Here is a 19,319-nt window from a genome sequence, read left to right as displayed (position 1 = left end):
GAACCTTTACGAGCCTATGACGACGCTTGCGAACGAAGCCTGTGATTGGACGAGCTTAGAGGAAGCGGCGTCACTAACGAGGAAGTGCAGTAGCCATGTCAATGTGAACCACCAGCAGATACAGTATAGCTACTTTTTTTTTTTTAATCAATAAATTGTGTTTACATGTCGAACTGATATGGCCTGTTTCTTCAGGAGGAGTATTGCAGCAAAGGTAATACAGCTGGACGCATGTAAAGGTGACACTTTGAGTGAATGCTAACTTAGCAGCATTCCTGTGACTTGACCCTGGAACAAGTGAAAACAAGAGAAAGGTGCTTGCTCATTGAGAATTTGCCCTTCTTTGTGTGTTTTAATGCTTAGCTCGGGAGGACTTTGCAGCAGTCTGAAGATGCCTTCATCACAGCTCTGTCAGCAGTTCCAGTTTTTAAGAAACAGTGAGTGTGTTTAATCTTTTAACATAAAGTGTCTCCTCTAAATGCTCATATCTTACCTGTTGTAGCTCCACACACTTTCTCCTCCTCAGGCAGAGTGCTGACTTCAAATTGCCCATCGGCACATTAAGAATCAGTGGGATTTTACCGTCCAATGTTGACATCCAGCAGCAGACAGAAACCTTGGCCAATCAGGTAAAAAAAAATTGCATTTGCACAGATTTGAATAATAGACTGTTTTAAAGGGATGAAATAAGATGAGATAAGATTTACTTTATTCATCTAAGCAGGGAAATGTAGGTGTTCCAGCAGCCAGCATACATACAAACACATATATACATACAGTGGGTACGGAAAATATTCAGACCCCTTTACATTTTTCACTCTTTGTTTCATTGCAGCCATTTGCTAAAATCAAAAAAGTTCATTTTATTTCTCATTAATGTTCACTCAGCACCCCATCTTGACAGAAAAAAAACTGAAATGTAGAAATTTTTGCAAATTTATTAAAAAAGAAAAACTGAAATATGCCAGATCTGTGCCTTGCCACAATTCTGTCTCTGAGCTCCTTGGGCAGTTCCTTCGACCTCATGATTCTCATTTGCTCTGATATACACTGTGAGCTGTAAGGTCTTATATAGACAGGTGTGTGCCTTTCCTAATCAAGTCCAGTCAGTTTAATTAAACACAGCTGGACTCCAATGAAGGAGCAGAACCATCTCAAGGAGGATCAGAAGAAATGGGCAGCATGCGAGTTAAATATGAGTGTCACAGCAAAGGGTCTGAATACTTATGACCATGTGATATTTCAGTTTTTCTTTTTTAATAAATTTGCAAAAATTTCTACATTTCTGTTTTTTTTCTGTCAAGATGGGGTGCTGAGTGTACATTAATGAGAAATCAAATGAACTTTTTTGATTTTAGCAAATGGCTGCAATGAAACAAAGAGTGAAAAATGTAAAGGGGTCTGAATACTTTACGTACCCACTGTACATATCCCACCCACACAAAAAACATGAGCCCACAATACATAGCCAGGATAAAACAGTGGTCTGGATGGTCCATGTGCATAAGTAGCTGTTACTCACAGATAACAGTACAAAATACTAGCTCTGCCAGTGCATAATAATTCAAAGCTGATGTAAATTTGATGACAATGCAAAGGCACCAAACATCAACGCTTACCTGTCTTTATTTATTTACTAGGTACGTGTAGCCCAAAGTCATCTACTTTATCTTTCATGCACACACATTTGTAGCACTTAATGGTTTTAAGGTTTACCTCCACATGCAGCTCACAGGATCTCTGGGGAAGTAAAAACAGTAACGCTTCACTTGCTGCTTTGATTTTTGTCTGTAAGTTAAACTAAGGCCTAAGTATACACTTTAACGCTTAACTTGTCTTCATAACACTTCACATACCATCACAGAAAATACGCTGTGCTTCAAGATCAGCGTCTTAGCATGTAGACTAGACAGACATAATTGGACAGGGTTTTGTAATATATCTCTCTATAGGATTTCTTCTGACATTCTTGGTTTATCTTATCCTGTAAAAACACCTTCTTTTTGGTCGTGTACACGCCTGAATTGAGATGGTATTTATGTTTTAAATTACATTTTTCATCATATTTTTGTAGCTTCACATGTGTAAGATACCAGCTGATACCAAACCAGACCCTTATCCAAAGATTTCGGATGCTTTACCTATTGCTGACAACTCTTGGTCTTCCTGCTCAGTATAATCCTGCACTTGAAACGACAAAGGTTTCTGTGTTTATTGTTTCCAAACCTGCTTTGTGGTCGTCAGCTGGAGCAGGACAGTGTGGTGGAGGAGATATCGGCTGGACCTGGAGTGATACATTTCAAGGTTAATCGCAAACTTCTTGTCCAGGTTTGTGACTTTTTCTTTTTCCTCATTGATGAAAACAACAGATCCTGACTCCTGACTGTGTTTTTGGCTTTTTTTTAATTTTTATTATAACCTCTTCCTCTACATCTCTTGTAGAAAATGTTGGAGCTGTTTGGAAAAGACGAGGATGACAAATTTGGGTTGAACAGTGAACTCTTCAACAGTCTAAAGAGAGGAACAACTTTAGTTGAGTATAGGTGTGTTACATCTATGTTACATAGTTTGTTTAGATTTTTCTTCTGAACATACACACGTGTGATTGCTTAACAGAGAGTTTTAATGCGTTTTCATGTTTCAGCTCTCCAAATATTGCCAAGAAATTTCACGCTGGACATCTGCGCTCTACAATTATTGGTGAGGATTGGTGCTTGAGTCAGTTCGTTCAATTAATGAGACCAAAACAGTCAAGGAATACAAGTACCTTGGTTGCAGCAGTATGAGATCTTTTGTGTAAGACAACCATTCAAGAAAATCTCTGTTTCACAGCATCACAGAAGCTAAAGAGAAAACCCTATATTTTGCTCTAAATTCTGTAGATACCTTTGTTTTCACAACGTGTGCTTTTGGCTGGTGCATATTACATTGAAACACCTTTCTGTAGTTTGTCCACCAGAGAGCAGTGACGATTAGATTTTTACAGTTTACCTGACCTTGCTGTACACTCCTTGTTTTTTAAATGTAGAAGGTGTCAGTATTGGTATTGGCCTAAGAAACCTTGCTTCTACTCAGTTGTATTGTAAACTTTCATTTTGAGTTAATTGAAGCTAGTCAACAGGACTGACTTATATCAGATTCTTTATCATCCCACAAGGGGGATTTGTGGAGCACAGAAGACAACCTATGCAAGGACAACATCAGCAGTAAAATTAGTTCAAAACAATCAGAACACAATATAAAACATCAAGAGTCTAGAGCTCAAACCAAAATGGGTATTTTAACTAAGTTATCAATGTGGAGGTGTGCAGATTAAATTACCGTACACCTTCTTCTCCAGGTAACTTCATCGCTAACTTAAAGCAGTCGCTTGGACACGATGTTATTCGAATGAACTATCTCGGAGACTGGGGGATGCAGTTTGGTGAGTAAATGATGTGTGCAAAATATTCCACGTTTGTTTTTCAGGTCTGATTAAATCACTTCTCTGTTTGCTTCTTGTGTTTCAGGTTTGCTGGGAGCTGGGTTCAGTCAGTTTGGATGTCAGGAAAAACTGAAACAGAATCCCTTACAGCATTTATTTGAGGTGAGAGGAACAAAGACAGGCACACCCTCATAACAAAGAGCTGCTTTATCTGCCAATTATCTAGAAACGTTGTGTAATGTTCCTCTACACGTGTGCGTTACTCTTTCAAAGACTTCTCCTCAGCAGTATTGTGGTGGTGTTGCAGGTTTACGTCCAGGTGAACAAGGAAGCAGAGCACAATGAAGATATGAAACAGGCCGCCAGAGATTTCTTTAGACAGCTGGAGCAGCACGAGGGGGAAGCTGTGTCGTTATGGCAACAGTTCAGAGAGATCACAGTGGTCGAGTATCAACGTGTGTACAAGGTACGACAAGCCGGAAGACCAAGAGACAAAAATGTAGTGACCAAGTCAAGTTTTATTTACACAGCACTTTTAAAGCAGTCGATTACAAAGTATTTCACAATCAGGATCAAAAAATAAAAAGGCAATTTATCGCAACAGTAAAGGTCCTGTGGGGAGTTTTTAGCTGGTTATGAAACAGACTAAAATGATCATTGATTTCTCTTTATGACCTACAAAAGACGAACAGACCATCATTATAAAGACTGACTATCCCTACATGGTTATTTTTATTATTATTAATGCCTGAAGCCTTTACCATATGGAAGATTTCAGACAAACTACATGCAGCAGACACATACATTTTACACATTAAAACATCTGAGTGAGTGATTCATTTAAAGGAGATCTATTGTCTACACTTTCACCATTACTTATTTCAGTCCGGGACACCCATTGAGTAGCGTTACGAGATGTTTAGCTCAAAACCTCCTTATTTATCTTTATCGACAGCAAAAGTCCCTCATTTCAGCCTCTGCCTGAAACGTTTCATTTCAGCCGCTGTCTCTTTAAGGCCCGCCTCCCCACGTGCAAACTTTCCTCTGATCGGCCTGCCCTGTCTGCAGTCGCAGGGATAATTAAGTGAGCTGCTGGGGTGGGCATGTCCTATTACTTTGCTATATGCTTTGCACTAATACGTAGACAGAACCAGACGTCAGGTTCAGGCCGAGTCTCGTGAGGTTTCCATAACAGCAGAAAAACAACGTCCGAGAATTTCTGTGTATCTTGTGTTTAATAAAACTTTGCCAAGGTTTAGTATGCACATCCAACATCCTAACATTATACACATGTATTTAAACAAGGATCAGCATAAGAAATCTCCTTTAACTGTTAAAAGTAAGCAGCCACTGAGGAGCATATAGAGGGATATTCAATCTTGACGGGGGAAAATTAGATTTGTAAAGTAATAGCTCAAAAATCTGTAGGGAACTATTTTGACAAGAGAAGATAAAAGTTTTTGATTTTTGTCCATGGAGAAATTAAAATATAAATAGAACAAATATAACGGCCTTTTGTTAAGAATTATTGTTTTTCATTTCAAATGTTTTGCAGCGGTTGGGCGTCCACTTCGATGTTTACTCCGGAGAGTCTTTTCACCAGGACCGGGCCCAGGAGGTGGTGCAGCAGCTGCAGAATCAAGGCCTGCTGAAAACCTCTAAGTATGTGACTATCATTCTCATAGCACACTTTAAGTACACGTTACAGGAAGCCAGGATGCTCAGTTTGTTAAGTTTCTGGGCTGCTACCAAAAGCTAACTGTTAAATTAGGCTTTAGACTGTTTGGGCTGCTTGACAACCTTCAAGTTTCAAAGTAGCATTGAGTAATCTGCTTACTGACACCTCAAAACGTCCCAGTCACTCAATATTTTGATTAAAATCCCTTGAAAAAAACAATTTCATGCTATTCGTATCAGAACAGTTTGAGTCATCCTTTTCTAATCTTTTTTTTTAGATCCTTGAATCGTGAATAAATTTCAACATTTATTCAGAGACACGATTCTCACAGATCTTGTATTTTTTTGTTATCTGGTGGCTGTGATGTTCATGTAGAATTGTATTTTTAAGTTATTCATTGTGCATGAAATGACTTCCAGCCCAGTGCGAGCTGAAATAGTGGTGACTTCATGTTGAGTTGTTGTGTTTGTAGAAGAGGAACAGGTGTAGTGGATCTCTCACCTGCTGGAGACATGAGCAGCGTCTGCACGGTGCTCCGCAGTGACGGCACAACTCTCTACATCACCAGGTCTGTACTGATACCCCTTTCCCTCTTCTTTCCCTTTTTCTTTTCTTTTTTCTTTCTTCCTCCTGTTATCTTGCGGGTCGACTGGTCTGTCTGCTTGTTGTTCTCTTAATTCCAGCGTGAGGACACATCTGTAATACTGAATGTTTAATAACCGCTTCCTTCATGAACCATAGAAACGTTGAATTCCACTCTGTGGTTGTCCTGGCCTAAAGAGGATACCGGAGTCAGGGTCAGATCAGGATCAGGGTTTATGTAATATCATCGGAGTCCTTCATAAAGCTCATCATATAACCTATAATGAAGATGAAAAGTTGTTTGTTTTCATAGCACTTTTTAGAAGCTGTTGGCTGTCTTAAACATGAATGAGTATTCAATACAGTCTGTTACTTACAGCTGCACATTTTGGACATTTTGATTTTTACGACTATAAATCAAAGTCAGTCAGTTTTCTTAACACAACAACAACAGCTTGTTTTCCTCTTCCTTCATTACAGAGATCTCGCTGCAGCGATCGACCGAAAAGAAAAGTATCATTTCAATGAGATGATTTACGTGGTAAGAAATCTGCTGCAGTCACGTTCTTGACATTTTCTTTGGTCTAACTTGACGTTCCTTAAAAATTTGATTTGAACAAATTCACATATACAAGACAGCTTGTTTCCTCCTTCTGTCTCTGCACGTCGTTCATCCTCATATCTTCTTCTCCTGCAGACGGATAAGAGTCAAGCGAATCACTTCAGCCAGCTGTTCCAGATCCTGCTATCTGCGGGACATTCTTGGGCTGACAGGTAGAAGAACCGCACACGATGCATCATAAGAAAGGCTGAATGAAAGCTGTTAGCGGTCTTTAACTAAAGGTTAATGTTCCTTAGAGAGATATAAAATACCTTCATGTAACTTTTTAACTCTCTCAATAATGAACATAATACAAATAGGTGTACAAGTCTGAAAAAATAATAGAAACTCTACTTGTTTAAAAAGAGGGTTTTTATCTTTTTACAGCCTGAAACTAAGTCAAAAGGCATTTTAAATGAATTAGGTTGAAATTAGTTACTTCACCCCGCCCAGTACAGACATCTGTTTTAATTAGAAACATCTGTTTTGGATGATGTGATTTGTTGGAGCTGTTGCAGCAATCAGTTGTGAAATGTAACCAAATACATTAAATCATTTTTAAGTGCTTTGCTTGAGTATATAATGTATGTTATATACTTTATGATATCTTGTATTAATTATGTGCCACCATAGTTCTACTCAACATCATTTCTAGAAACTAAAGTGGTCTGTAGATATAGTGGTAGGCGTAGTTTTTCTTGTTGTTGTGTTTTAAATCACTGGATGCAGCGGTATGTTGCTCGTTAGAGAGCATAATTAAAGTGTTGTGTCACTTTTCCTTAAAAATACAGATGAATACGTGCATGTATGTTTGGTTGCAGTTGTCAACATGTGCCCTTTGGCCTGGTGCGGGGTATGAAGACCCGGAGCGGTGAGGTGGTGTTTCTGGAGGATGTGCTGGATGAAGCTCGATCCAGAATGCTCCACAACATGAGCCGCTCGACAAGTAAAACCATTCTTACATGAAGGCATTCTCCAACCACAGCGAGCACAAATAACTTGTAGCCTAAAGAATATTTGCATGGTTCCTGGTATTTTAGACTTTAAATGTCGTGTAAGTAACTACATTTCAATACTGAAATCTGGCTCCAAGGAATCTCAGATTTACAGACAGATACTTTTTTGATTTATTTTTGGGCCTTTATTGTACAGATAGGACAGTGGATAGTGTCGGAAATCAGGCAGAGAGAGAGAGAGAGAGAGAGGGGCGAAGGACATGCAGGAAAGGAGCCACAGGTCAGATTTGAACTGGGGCTGCCCGCTTGGAGGACTACAGCCTCCGTACATGGGGCTTTTTTAAAAATCAGGATAAACAAAACTAACACTAAACTATTGTGTTCATAAGGAAAGCTAACCAACACCACACATCCTAATGTTCGGCTAACGGACATGATGGTGCTGAATAAACTTTCGAAGGTGGGGAATATGAAGCTGAGTTTGTGGGAAAGAAGTGACACAAGCTTTCACTTTCTTCACAGCAACAAAGGAACTGGAAAATCCAGAGGACACGGCAGAGAAAGTAGGAATCAGTGCGCTAATAGTCCAGGTGAATAGTTTTCTTGAAACCTTCCTATACGCTCTCCATACAGTCTGAAGTTCAGCTACTAACCTGTATCACTCCACTGTGAAAGGAAACGTCTTAGTGAGTGTGATTCATTGACTTTGTTTCAGGACTTCAAAGGTCCCCTGCAGTCCGACTACTCGTTCGACTGGGAGCGGATGCTGCAGGCTCAGGGAGACACAGGAGTGTTCCTCCAGTACACACATGCTCGACTCTGCAGGTGTGTATTCATCAGTTCCTCAAACTCCTGTTTTCATTTTGGTGCTTTAATAATGGCAAACTTTGAAGTGTAGGGAAGTTACAGTCCTCAATTTCCCAAACGTTGGCTTATTTTTGTCGAGAAGAACTTCAAAGGTTTTCAGTTTCTGATTTTTTTTTAACCAAAGAGAAGATTCTCAAGGTTTGGAGTTTTTCTACATTACTCACAGGATTCAATTATATATAGTTTTGGATGCAAGTGGTCCTCCAAGAAATACCCAGGAACCAAACAGGATGCTTACTTATTAAGTTCTTCATTTATAGTTCTACTTTGCATTTTTCTCCTGCAGTTTAATACGGAGGAATGAAGAAGCCCAGGCAGCCATATTTGATCCATCTCTTCTGCTGGAGCAGACGAGTGTAAGCATCCTGCAGCACCTCCTTCGGTAAGCAACGTGTCTTCCTCTCTGTGTTGACATTACAATCTGCAGGTGTTGTATCAGTATTTGCTACATGTGTAACTCAGTACGGGCTGTGCTCTCCCTTTGACAACAGTTATGATGAAGTGTTGTTCCAGTCAGTCCAGGATCTGCAGCCCAAACACCTGGTCAACTTTTTATTGAAGCTGAGGTAAGGAACAGGATGTTGGTCCTGTTGGATCTTCTCCTGATTAATGTTTGCCTTGTTTCTTATGCACAGTAGACGTATTTATACTAGGTGTGATAAAAGTGTGAACTAATTGTTCTCCTGTTTTCTTTTCCCATCTTTTCCAGCCACCTGGTCGCCTCTGCACACAGAGAGCTGCCGGTGAAAGGAAGCCATCAGGATGTTGCACAGGTAATGAGTAAAAACACACACACACTTACTACGGTTTATCTTTTCAACGCACCATGCAGTGTCAACGTGCAAAGAGTCAATCCTGGTCTGCAACACTAAAACAAGACCCTCTCCAGAGTGGACGCCCTGTCCAAATCTGCACTAAATCCACTACTCAAAAGAGGAACAGATATATTTGAATTAGGATGGCCAAGACGACATACTGCATGGTTTTATTTGTTCAGTGTAAGACAGGAGACAGCCGCAGTGCAAATCAATCACCAAACCTAAATAATATCTAACTGTAATGGTAGACCAGAGGCATTGCATTCCTTTCATTGTTTATGTGTAGGGTATTTTCTAGCACTACCACAGAGTATTAGGCCAATATTTTAAAGATATTAGGAAAAAAGTCGCAATTTTACGAGAATGCTCAGGCTGCCTGTTAGACGGCCCTTCTTATATCTCGATAATTTCTGGGGGGACTGTTCCTCACAGTGGGAGACTATGCCTGTCAATATGTTTTATTATTTAGACTCTCCCATCTGTAGAGCAGAGAACCCTAACCCTTGTTTAATATCCGTAGAAATAGAGACGCTAGGAAATTGACTCCACTGCACTTTGTCTAAATGTAGATGAAGTTTGTGAACATGAGCCAGCAGAAGATACTGGTCATTAGAGACCTTGTTATTTTCTCAGTGAATTCATGTGAAAACTAATCCATATCAATGCCTGTGTGGAGAAAACTCATCCTAGAAAGATACAAAACTATGCTCAGTCAAAGATGGCTTCTTTGAGATGAAGCATAGCATAGTTTTGTACTTCAGATCACAAAGTGAATGACTTTTAACTTCAGCGGACGAAATGCAGACACAGGTTGTACTTTTACATATTGACACTTCTTTTTTAAACTAGTTAATAAGTCTGGCATGGCACTTCTGGATCCTGATTTCAATGGAGAACCAATTTATCCCCAGCATTTTAAATGTCAGAGAACAATACTGAAGACAAATACTTAATTTAGGTTGTGAGGTTCAGCTGTGTTTCCTACTGAAAACGTGATCTTATCTGATGTGCTTAATGTCTACAGGCCAGGTTACGACTGTTCAGTGCGGCCTGCTCAGTCCTGGCTAACGGGATGAGGATCCTGGGAATCACACCGGTTGATAAGATGTGAACCTCAACACAGTTTGTTATCACTTAATCCGTGTCATTTCACTGCTGTATTGTTTTTTTTTATTATAAATTAAAAATCTATTTTAAAAATAAAATAAAATTCTGTATTTTTTTTGACTGATCGCCGGTTCAGGTTTTGATCAGCAGTGATAAACTTTGGTTTTATGTTGACTGGAGTTGAAAGCTGTAAAACCAGAGTTATATTATGTGACTATGCTGCTTTTTTTTAAAACTTGACACACCAATGATGATGATGATGTCAGTTTGGGAGCGTTTGTTATCAATAGCTGAAGGTTAAACTGGTTCAGCAGGTTCCACCTTCACACTTAAAGTCCGTGAATGTAATGACGGACTGATATTTTCTTTTAGGCTCATGGGTAAACTTATAAAACGAAAAGGTGTCGCTGGTATTTAACTGACTCACTGATATTAAAAAAGGTGAACAAAGAAAATAAAAACATAGTACAGTACAATGGTCAGTATTGTAAAAAAAAAAAATGCAGCTTCAAATTGACGATAAAGACAAACTCTCAAACCATTAAAACAAACAATAAACTACAAATACACGTCCTGACCTGTGTGATAAAATAATGGAATTGCTGGTGCCAAAAATCGCTGATTTCACATTTAGAAAATTCAGCACTGTACACAGTGAGACTTTGCTCAACGGCACTTATGACATGATGAACGAGGGTCACATGAAGGGACTTTAATAGGCTGGAGAAGAAGACGATGGTGAGGGGACAAAGTCTGACCGTGGTGAAAAGAAGCTAAAGGTTGAAGCTTGATAAGACGTGCAGCTGTCACCAAATTGCAATGAATACATATATTAATCCTGCACTTGAACTCTAGGGGCATTTCATATGGTCAACTTTATGATATTGTGATGCATCATCCGTCCTTTGATTTCAACCACATCACCCCCGTCCTTCATGACCTCTACTAGCTCCCCATCCCCCAACGTATCCACTTTAGACTCCTCATCCTCACCTACAAAGCCCTCCATAACGTGGCACCCCCCCCCCTACCTGTCTGAGCTCCTCCATCGGCACACTCAAGTTTACTGATGCAATCCCTCCTTCTGATTCTCCACCTTCTCTTACGCTATTTATTCATCGTACTGTTTTCACAGTTTTGCTTTGTTGTTTTTTGTTAAGCGTCTTTGAGTACACAGAAAAAACTGTATAAGTCGGTATTATTATTAGTATTTTTATGGACCACCTGTTGGGTATGATGTTGTATCATGACCTGTATTCCCCCCCCATTAATTTTATTTTATGAAGGGGGGAATTACTGCACACTATTTGAATTAGCTTTAGCCTTGGCTAGTTTTACTTAAAGGCTGCTAACTGATATTAAAAAGAACTATTCCTTACACTCATTGTCTTTTTTTAATCAGTAAATTTGATAAAACTTGGAAATTTTAGGTGAATGGAAGCACTCTTAATATTCACCTCCATACACGTGGATGATTTCCACCGCTCGACCGGCATGCTGCGCCTCGCTCTGCTACGCTAATCTGCGATTGAACAATGACGATTTAGGCGAAGGAGACCGGGCGGCGATTGAAGCTTTTTCCAGTCACTTTTAATCAAATTAAATATGACTTCAGAAAAAAGGCAGCATAGATGTGATACAAAAAAAGATAAAAGACACTGAAGAGATGATGTCATAAACAAATAATCACAAGTGCATTCTGTCGTCATCTGTGTTTCTCTGTGAGCCGGGCACATTCACAATCAGCACTCTGTGATAACAAAGTGAGATACTCACATTACACAGTTTGAACAGACTAAAATAAAAACCTTCATGATGAGGATATTTATACATGTACCTCTGATCCCAAATACACAGAGTCATGTTTCTGTTAAAGATAAATTACAAAGACCTCTCTGATTGTTTCTGATTTCTTACCATCTTTAAAAAAAAAAAAAAAAAGGCAGATTAACTGAAATAAAAAACAATGTTATCTCATATTACCCCAAAATTCATATCACTGTCACGGGTCTCGTGGGTAAGAGTGAGCTGGACTGAAGGACAATAGTCGTCTATGTGATGAACTGAGGAGCCAATTCAACTTAAAAACAGTTCACTGTGGCTTCCAAATCTCCTCTTGGCTCATAAGACCTGACCTGGACCCCCCCCCCCTCCCCCAGGAAAGACCTGGTCCATGAGGTTGAGGGCTCACACACTGATCAGTTTCTGTTTGGATTCTGGGTCTGTGTGATCCACATTTTTCACCTTGCTCGTGTCTTGCTTTGGGAGTCCGTAAAGGTAGATGGAAATACACACCAGGAAGGATCCGGAGGCAAAAGAGATGGCTGCGCAACAAGAGGAAAAAGAAAAACACACATTAGATTAGTATTTTTGAAAGTGCTTTGAAAGATTAAAATTTGGTGGCAATATACGGACAAGTTTCCCAGAAAGAAACGTGTTTGTTCTCGATGACACAGGAAGCTAATTAAGACAAATTACAGTTGATGTAGTTACGGTGAGTTTAAAACTTTCTTGACAAAAAAAACAAAACTTTAAACATACTGTAATTAGGGCTGGATTTGGGGTCAGTCCATATGAATGCCCCCCTTAGTCTACTACTGATCAGACGTGGTTATTTCATCATCTCCAAGTCAGGATACCCGGCTTGTGTGCTGATGTTTCATGAACGATGGAAGCCAACAAAGTTCCTTTTGATTGTCTCAAAAGTTTTAAAAAAAGACACCTAAAGTGGTCCTTCATTATTTTATTACATTTCTTTTGATGTCCCCGATGGTCCGATCTCATTCTCTCAATACAATAAGTAACATATTGAAACTCCCTTGGGGTAGTAGTATTAAGAACTTTCAATTTCCAATTCCATTAACTTTCTAGGAAACTGGAAACTACATCCGTCCATTATCTATTCCCTTTTTCTGTTCTGGGTAATTGGGGGGCTGGAGCCAATCCCAGCTGTCATTGGTGGAAAGGCGGGGTAAACCCTGGGCTGTTCACCAGCCAATCACCGGGCTGACATACGGAGACAAAACAACCAGCCACACTCACATTCTCCACCCGGAGAGACCCTGTCCGACGAGGACTCGAACCATCGCATCGGCAACAGCGCTAACCACTTCACCGCCGAGCCCAGGAAACTAACACGAAATGTAAAAATCAGTGCACCGACTGCGAGAAGCTAACGTACTTATCTGTAGTCCAAACAGGAGCACCGACGCCACGGTTGAGAGGAGTATGGCGGCGGCGGCAGAGAATCCTTTCATGATGTTGTCCGTGTACTTCACCACCACCGACGTGTACAGACCACCCACGCTGGCCAGGACTGGAAACACAAACAGTTAACGTCGTTAACACGGAAAAGAAAAGCGAAAGCAAAAAAAGGAACACAGTCGCAGCATCCTCCTGTTGAGTCGTACTCACAAACGACAAAGCACACCCAGGGAGTGTAACCGAAGAAGAAGCCTTTCTCCAAGATGTTATCTCCATCGTTGACAAAAACGCCGATCAGGGTGACCACGATGCCGGACAGGTACATCTGGATGTTTCTCACCCACAGAGACGTGTCGGAACTCTTCAGCACCTTCTCAAAGTAAACACCTGCAATCAGAGAGTACGCACAACACTGTTTTTAACACGTTAAACACGTGATTAAAAGTCAGATGACTCCATGAGAAAGGCGATGCCTAAAATGAGCGTTCGACTCGTGGTGGGGAAACAGCTGGCGCCATTATCTTGACTTCAGTTACACTGTGATCTGCACAACAGCTGTATATCATGCATTGTCTTTTATCTGATATTTATTGTGATTTGTATCACCTAAAGTCTGAATGTGTTTTGACATGACTTGTGCATTTTGTTTCTGCCTGTTGCACAGTGTTTGTTAAGTTAATCAAAGGTTACTGCATCGTGTCGATAAATAAATCAGTGATAGCTCACTCCTACTCTTTTACACAGATTGAGGCGAGTTTACCTGCAAATCCAGAGCAAAGCACAGCAATAGCGATGGCCACAAAGCCAACAAAAGGATTTTGTTCAATCTGTAAAGACAGAAAAGAAAAGAAATGGAACACGATGAATGACTGTGAAGGCATCATGGGTAATAAAAAGCCAAATCTATAATAGTGTCAGTTACAGGACAAGGATTATTATTTACAGTGACCGGGTTTCTTTAAACTTGAACCACACCCACCTGGACTTTAGTAGCCTCTGCGGGCTTCCACTGAACGAGCGTCACGCCCCCGCAGAGCATGAAGACAGAGAACCACTGCAGCCGGCTGAGAGAGCGGTTCAGCATGAGGACTGTACACAACGCTGTGCACGGGATCTTCAGCTGATAGGTCACCTACACGGACAAACACAGGTTATTATTATTTTTTTTTAATCCAGATTATAGTGAACCTGAGCTAACGTGTTCTGCATCACACTGATTCAGTTTAACACATACTGCAGATGTTATGACAACAAAAATGAATATTGAACTTCAAACTTCTCAGGAGTCAATGTTCCTACATCTGCAAGCTAAAGCATCTGCCTCCTAACACTGTGTGTCTGTAAGTGCACAACTAGTCGGGAGAATGCCTGAAATGTTTTTGAACAATGAGGAACACAAGCAATCTCTAGTCCTGGCTTTTCAAATGTGACACTTTGCTGAGATTTTCAATCCATAGTGTGGGTGCAGCACAGACTCAACAGGTTCATCAAAGCTCCACACCCTGCCAACATATTGACACAGACACATGCACTGTAAGTTACCTTAAACAACTACTAAGCAAACAGGATTCAGTCCACACCTGATAAACTGCTGCATCAAGGTTACTCAAGGCTAGAAAGGCCATGTTGTTCTGAACGGCGTACACCAGCGAGGGCACACTCAGCTTCAGCAGCTCTTTGGGGCTGCACAGAACGTGTTCCACTAAGGCTTTCTTCAGTCTGGAAGGGCTCCCCGTTTCACTGGAAGCAAAAAAAAAACAGACGGATGAGGAATGTGAAAACTACAAATGACTACAGTAATAATTAGAGCTGACTAATAGACACTGAAAATAAGTTGACTGTGTTTAATATATCAAATATGATTTAAATAAGGTAAGCTACCACCATGATCCGAGTTTGTTATAATGTTTCACTTTGAGCTGCTTTAGTCCCTTTTCTCCTAATGGATTGCATCTAGCCCTTCCATCTTGCATGTATCTATCTGTAAATCTCAGTCACTAACCACCTACTTTCCTGGGAGCTCTCGAGCTCTCTTAGGCTAGATCGTTGGTTGACGGCCTGCAAACCCCCCCCCCCCTCCCCTCCCCACCGGATTGTTGATGGATGGCTTGCCTCCCCCCCACCCCCTTGCGCCCTATCCCTCTTCCTGCATCGTATCCCATCTCTCCCCCTATCTCTTTCCAAGCCGGGGATCCAGCCGAAGATTTCTGCCTTTTTAATAAGGCAGTTTTTTCTTACCACTGTAACTTTTGCTGCTTTGCTAAAGTGCTCATGATGGATAGGCCGGATCTTTGTAATATAGCAATAAGTAAGGTCTTTTACCTGCTTTTTGTAAAGTGTCTCGAGATAACACTTGTTATGAGTTGATGCTATACAAATAAAAATTGATTGATTGAATTGATTGATCTAAATGATTTATTTTAGGTTTAAAACCATCCCACCGGAATAGACTCGCCAACATGACGTGCTGACGCGAGCAGCAGTTTTCTCCCACACACCACTTTTCTCTCCTTTGCCGCTGCAGAAATGTTCCTTTTTTTTTCCTTTTTAAAATCTGTTCCATTTTCCTCGCATATCCACATGAATATGTAAACTATATTTCGAGAGGATTAAAGTACAAGGATCTCTTTTTTTGTCACCTGTTGCCATGGCTCCATTATTGATGGCTGTTTATCATCGCGGAGTTGATTTAACAAACTTGAATCAGCTGATCTGGAACCCAAAACTCAGAGTTTCCCACCTGAGGGTAAATTTACTCAGAGCTCAGGGTCAGGTGAGAGTTAGTTGAACCTTCTTTCTGAAACGGGCCCCTGGTAATGTGAATTACCCCATGGCAGTGGAGGAAATAATTATTTGATTCCCTGCTGATTTTGTAAGTTTGACCAATTACAAAGAAGTGAGCGGTCTATAATTTTTATGGTACCTTTATTTTAACAAACAGAGACAGAATATCAATAAATAAATAAATAAATAAATAAAACATTGTATAAAGTTATAAATTCATGGGGCGCTGGTGGCGCAGTGGTTAGTGCGCGCACCCCATGTATGGAGGCTGTTGTCTCAAGCGGGCGGCCCGGGTTCACATCCCACCTGTGGCTTGTCCCGCATGTCGTTCCCCACTCTCTCTCCCTGATTTCCGACTCTATCCCCTGTCCTGTCTGTCCATTAAAGGCATAAAAAGCCCCCAAAAAATACATCTTTAAAAGTAGGTGTGTGTACCACTATAAATAGATAAGTGTTCTTTTTCATCTGTTTGACTTCCTGATGAAGGCTTGATGCCAAAACACATCAAAGTGTGTTTTTTAAGGTCCATATGACCATGTCGTAAATGATTAATGGACTTGAGCTTGTAAAGCGTTTTTTCTAGTCTTCTGACTACTCAAAGTGCTTTTACACCGCATGTCACACCTACGCATTCAAACTCATTCAGAAGTAACTAATCCCATTCATATGCATTTATGCGCCGCCGGTGGGAGCAATTCGGGGTTAAGTATCTTGCCCATGCACACAGGACCTGCAGGAACAGGGGATCCAAACCTCGACCCTCCAATTGAGAGATAACGACAGTACCAACTGAGCCACTGTCTTAACATATGTAAACCAGCACCTCTGCAATAACATTTTAAGTTGCCATTTTCACTGCTTTAGCAACTTGACGATGTCTCCTTAGGCTGTTTGAAACGGTTCTGACCTTTGGTTTCTGACATTTTATACACCAAATGAAAAGTACATTAACCCAGAAAGTAGTTAGTTAATCAATAATCAAGCCTTTGGTGGCAGCCCTAACACATGTGGATGTTGTATTCCACATGCTTCACCGGGAGAGACGTCCCTCTACCTGCAGGCTGTGATGTGTCTGTTAGGGCTGCACATCACGATATGGTCAAAAACTCATATTGCAATTATTTTTGACGGCTATCGTGATTGCGATATAATTGGCAATAGGAGTGGATGATTGAATTTTGCATCATAAAACAAGTATAATCATGTAATGTAATGTTTATTATGACGTGTGCTGCTGCCCTCTAAACCAGGTCACCCTTGTGGAAGGGATCTTGACCTCAATGCGTTAATAAAGGTTGAATAAAAATGATAAGCGACATTTTGCTGATGTCTTTACCACACAAACATGTTAATAATAATAATAATAATAACAATAATACATTGGTTTTTTTAACCGCGCTTTTCTAAAAACTCAAAGACGCTTTGACGAAACATAAAACCATAAAACAAAACAAAAAACGACGAGGACAGTACATTGAAGAAGTAATGTGTGTATGTGTGTGTGTGTGTGTGTGTGTGTGTGTGTGTGTGTGGGGGGGGGGGGGGGTTAGTGGTTGTAGGCAGTGTTGAAGAGGTGAGTTTTGAGGGATTTCTTCAAGGAGGTGAGTGTAGGGGAGTCTCGGATGTTATTTGGGAGAGAGTTCCAGAGGGTGGGAGCGGCGATGGAGAAAGCCCTGTTCCCCCCCCCTCCCCCCCTCCCCCCCAGGACCAATAGTTGATGTTGTAAAACATGTTTTGACATTTACTTCTCATATATAATTGCAGGTTATTGCGATCTGGATATCGCCTTTATTCACATTGTGACTCAGGTTATTCGTGTATTTATTTATTTAACCAGATTACTCACATTGAGGATCTATTTTTCGTGGTCAAGAATAGCAGCCATGAGTAGTGTAAAACATAATCAAGAAAATAAAAAAAAATGTATCTCTAAACGTTCATTTGTTATTGTGTGTTCAAACACTTACTTTGACAGCATCCCCAGACTCAGGATTAACTTGATGACCTCAGTGATGCACACTGCAGTCGTGGAGAAGTACAGGTCTCCGGCTGAGATGGTCCTCGTGTACCTGAGCGCCACTGTGTATGTGGCAGCCACCAGGGTCATCACCGTCAGGCAGTACAGCTTGAAGACCACGCTCACATTTTCTGAGGAGAGAGAGAGAGAAAGAGAGAGAGAGGGGGGAACATGATCTCAAAGCTGCTAACAATCATTAGCCTACATGTCTTGTGTTTATTATAGCATCACTATAGAAACAGGTGACCTTATCAGTCGCTGACATGTTATCACTTCCCTCACTGAAAACGAAATAACACATAATCATAAGCTAGAAGCTCTTAAAGCCATCCACAAAACGTTACTTTTTCTTAACCCTAACCTGCTAACATTAGCCTCACATGCTAGCCTGTATGAAATGGTCAAACTCACCGACTCCCATGGTGTCTCTGCTTTCTGTCACTCCAGGAGGTAAAGGACCTGAACTGAACTGCGCAGGTCACATGTCATAACATCTAAAGCAGTCTGCTGGGAAGAATGTCGCCCGACCTGCAACACATCGAGACATGGGACGACTGGTCTGATTTAGAGTTTCCTGCCTGATATCGGGGAGATTACTACAATTCCCAGAATGCTGCGCGAGTCGACTTAGGTGTGTTTGTTCTGAGATTGCCTCGGTCCCGTCGGTTTTACAATTGTTTTGCTCTGCGATTCAAGTCAGAATTATGAAAGAAATTGTCACAACTACGATTTAAAATAAAGTTATTATGAGATGAAAAGTATTGACTGGTATAATGTCATTATAACTATTATTAACCTCATGCTACAGTGTTTTTTTAATAACAATAACCCTTTCCAGTGTAGTTACTGTGTAATCTTCCATTATTGTATTTTTTTTATTTTATTTAACTGATGTAAATATGTTTGATTTGATTTTAAATTCTATTTTTATTTTTAATAATTATATTCCCGTCCCCTGTTTTTCTGGAGCTGCTGTAATGCACATATTTGCCCCACGGGGGGATCAATAAAGTTTATCTTTATCTTTTTAAATTAAAAAAAGGAAGCATTTTCTTTTCCTTTTTTTAACCTTACAGATATCTGCTGTTTACATTATGGTTTGTTTTTTACAGTAGACTTACATAAACATACTTAAAAAAAACAATAAACTGTAATAACACAATGTAATAACAATATCTAATTAACAATAATAATAATAATAATAATACATTTAATTTGTAACGCACTTTACATTTTTCCCAAAAAATCTCAAAGTGCTACAGGAAGAAAAAACAGAAATAA

The 19,319-nt window shown here is 40.3% G+C and overlaps 2 protein-coding genes across 2 annotated transcripts; one reads left to right on the top strand and one right to left on the bottom strand.

Annotated features, from left to right (window-relative positions):
* Nucleotides 1-66: 66 nt before the first annotated feature.
* rars2 (arginyl-tRNA synthetase 2, mitochondrial) lies at nucleotides 67-10,150 on the top strand. The gene is made up of 20 exons (XM_020628191.3): nucleotides 67-214; nucleotides 364-437; nucleotides 527-629; nucleotides 2,245-2,328; nucleotides 2,443-2,543; nucleotides 2,645-2,700; nucleotides 3,341-3,424; nucleotides 3,510-3,586; nucleotides 3,732-3,890; nucleotides 4,980-5,086; nucleotides 5,575-5,670; nucleotides 6,165-6,225; nucleotides 6,382-6,458; nucleotides 7,107-7,231; nucleotides 7,764-7,831; nucleotides 7,957-8,066; nucleotides 8,395-8,490; nucleotides 8,600-8,674; nucleotides 8,818-8,881; nucleotides 9,951-10,150. The coding sequence occupies exons 1-20, from the start codon at nucleotides 179-181 to the stop codon at nucleotides 10,035-10,037; spliced, it is 1,740 nt and encodes a 579-aa protein (XP_020483847.2). The 5' UTR covers nucleotides 67-178; the 3' UTR covers nucleotides 10,038-10,150.
* A 1,451-nt stretch (nucleotides 10,151-11,601) lies between these two features.
* Nucleotides 11,602-18,624, bottom strand: slc35a1 (solute carrier family 35 member A1). Its single transcript, XM_020628194.3, has 8 exons — nucleotides 18,450-18,624; nucleotides 17,989-18,169; nucleotides 14,818-14,977; nucleotides 14,217-14,369; nucleotides 13,998-14,064; nucleotides 13,448-13,624; nucleotides 13,215-13,349; nucleotides 11,602-12,357 (listed from the first exon to the last, which is right to left on the bottom strand). Exons 1-8 carry the CDS (start codon nucleotides 18,457-18,459, stop codon nucleotides 12,221-12,223), a joined length of 1,020 nt encoding a protein of 339 aa, XP_020483850.2. The 5' UTR covers nucleotides 18,460-18,624; the 3' UTR covers nucleotides 11,602-12,220.
* Between the last annotated feature and the right edge of the window lie 695 nt (nucleotides 18,625-19,319).

The sequence above is a fragment of the Labrus bergylta genome, chromosome 15 (genome assembly GCF_963930695.1).
Source record: "Labrus bergylta chromosome 15, fLabBer1.1, whole genome shotgun sequence".
NCBI classification, from domain to species: Eukaryota; Metazoa; Chordata; class Actinopteri; order Labriformes; family Labridae; genus Labrus; species Labrus bergylta.
This window is presented reverse-complemented; position numbering and strand designations above follow the sequence as displayed.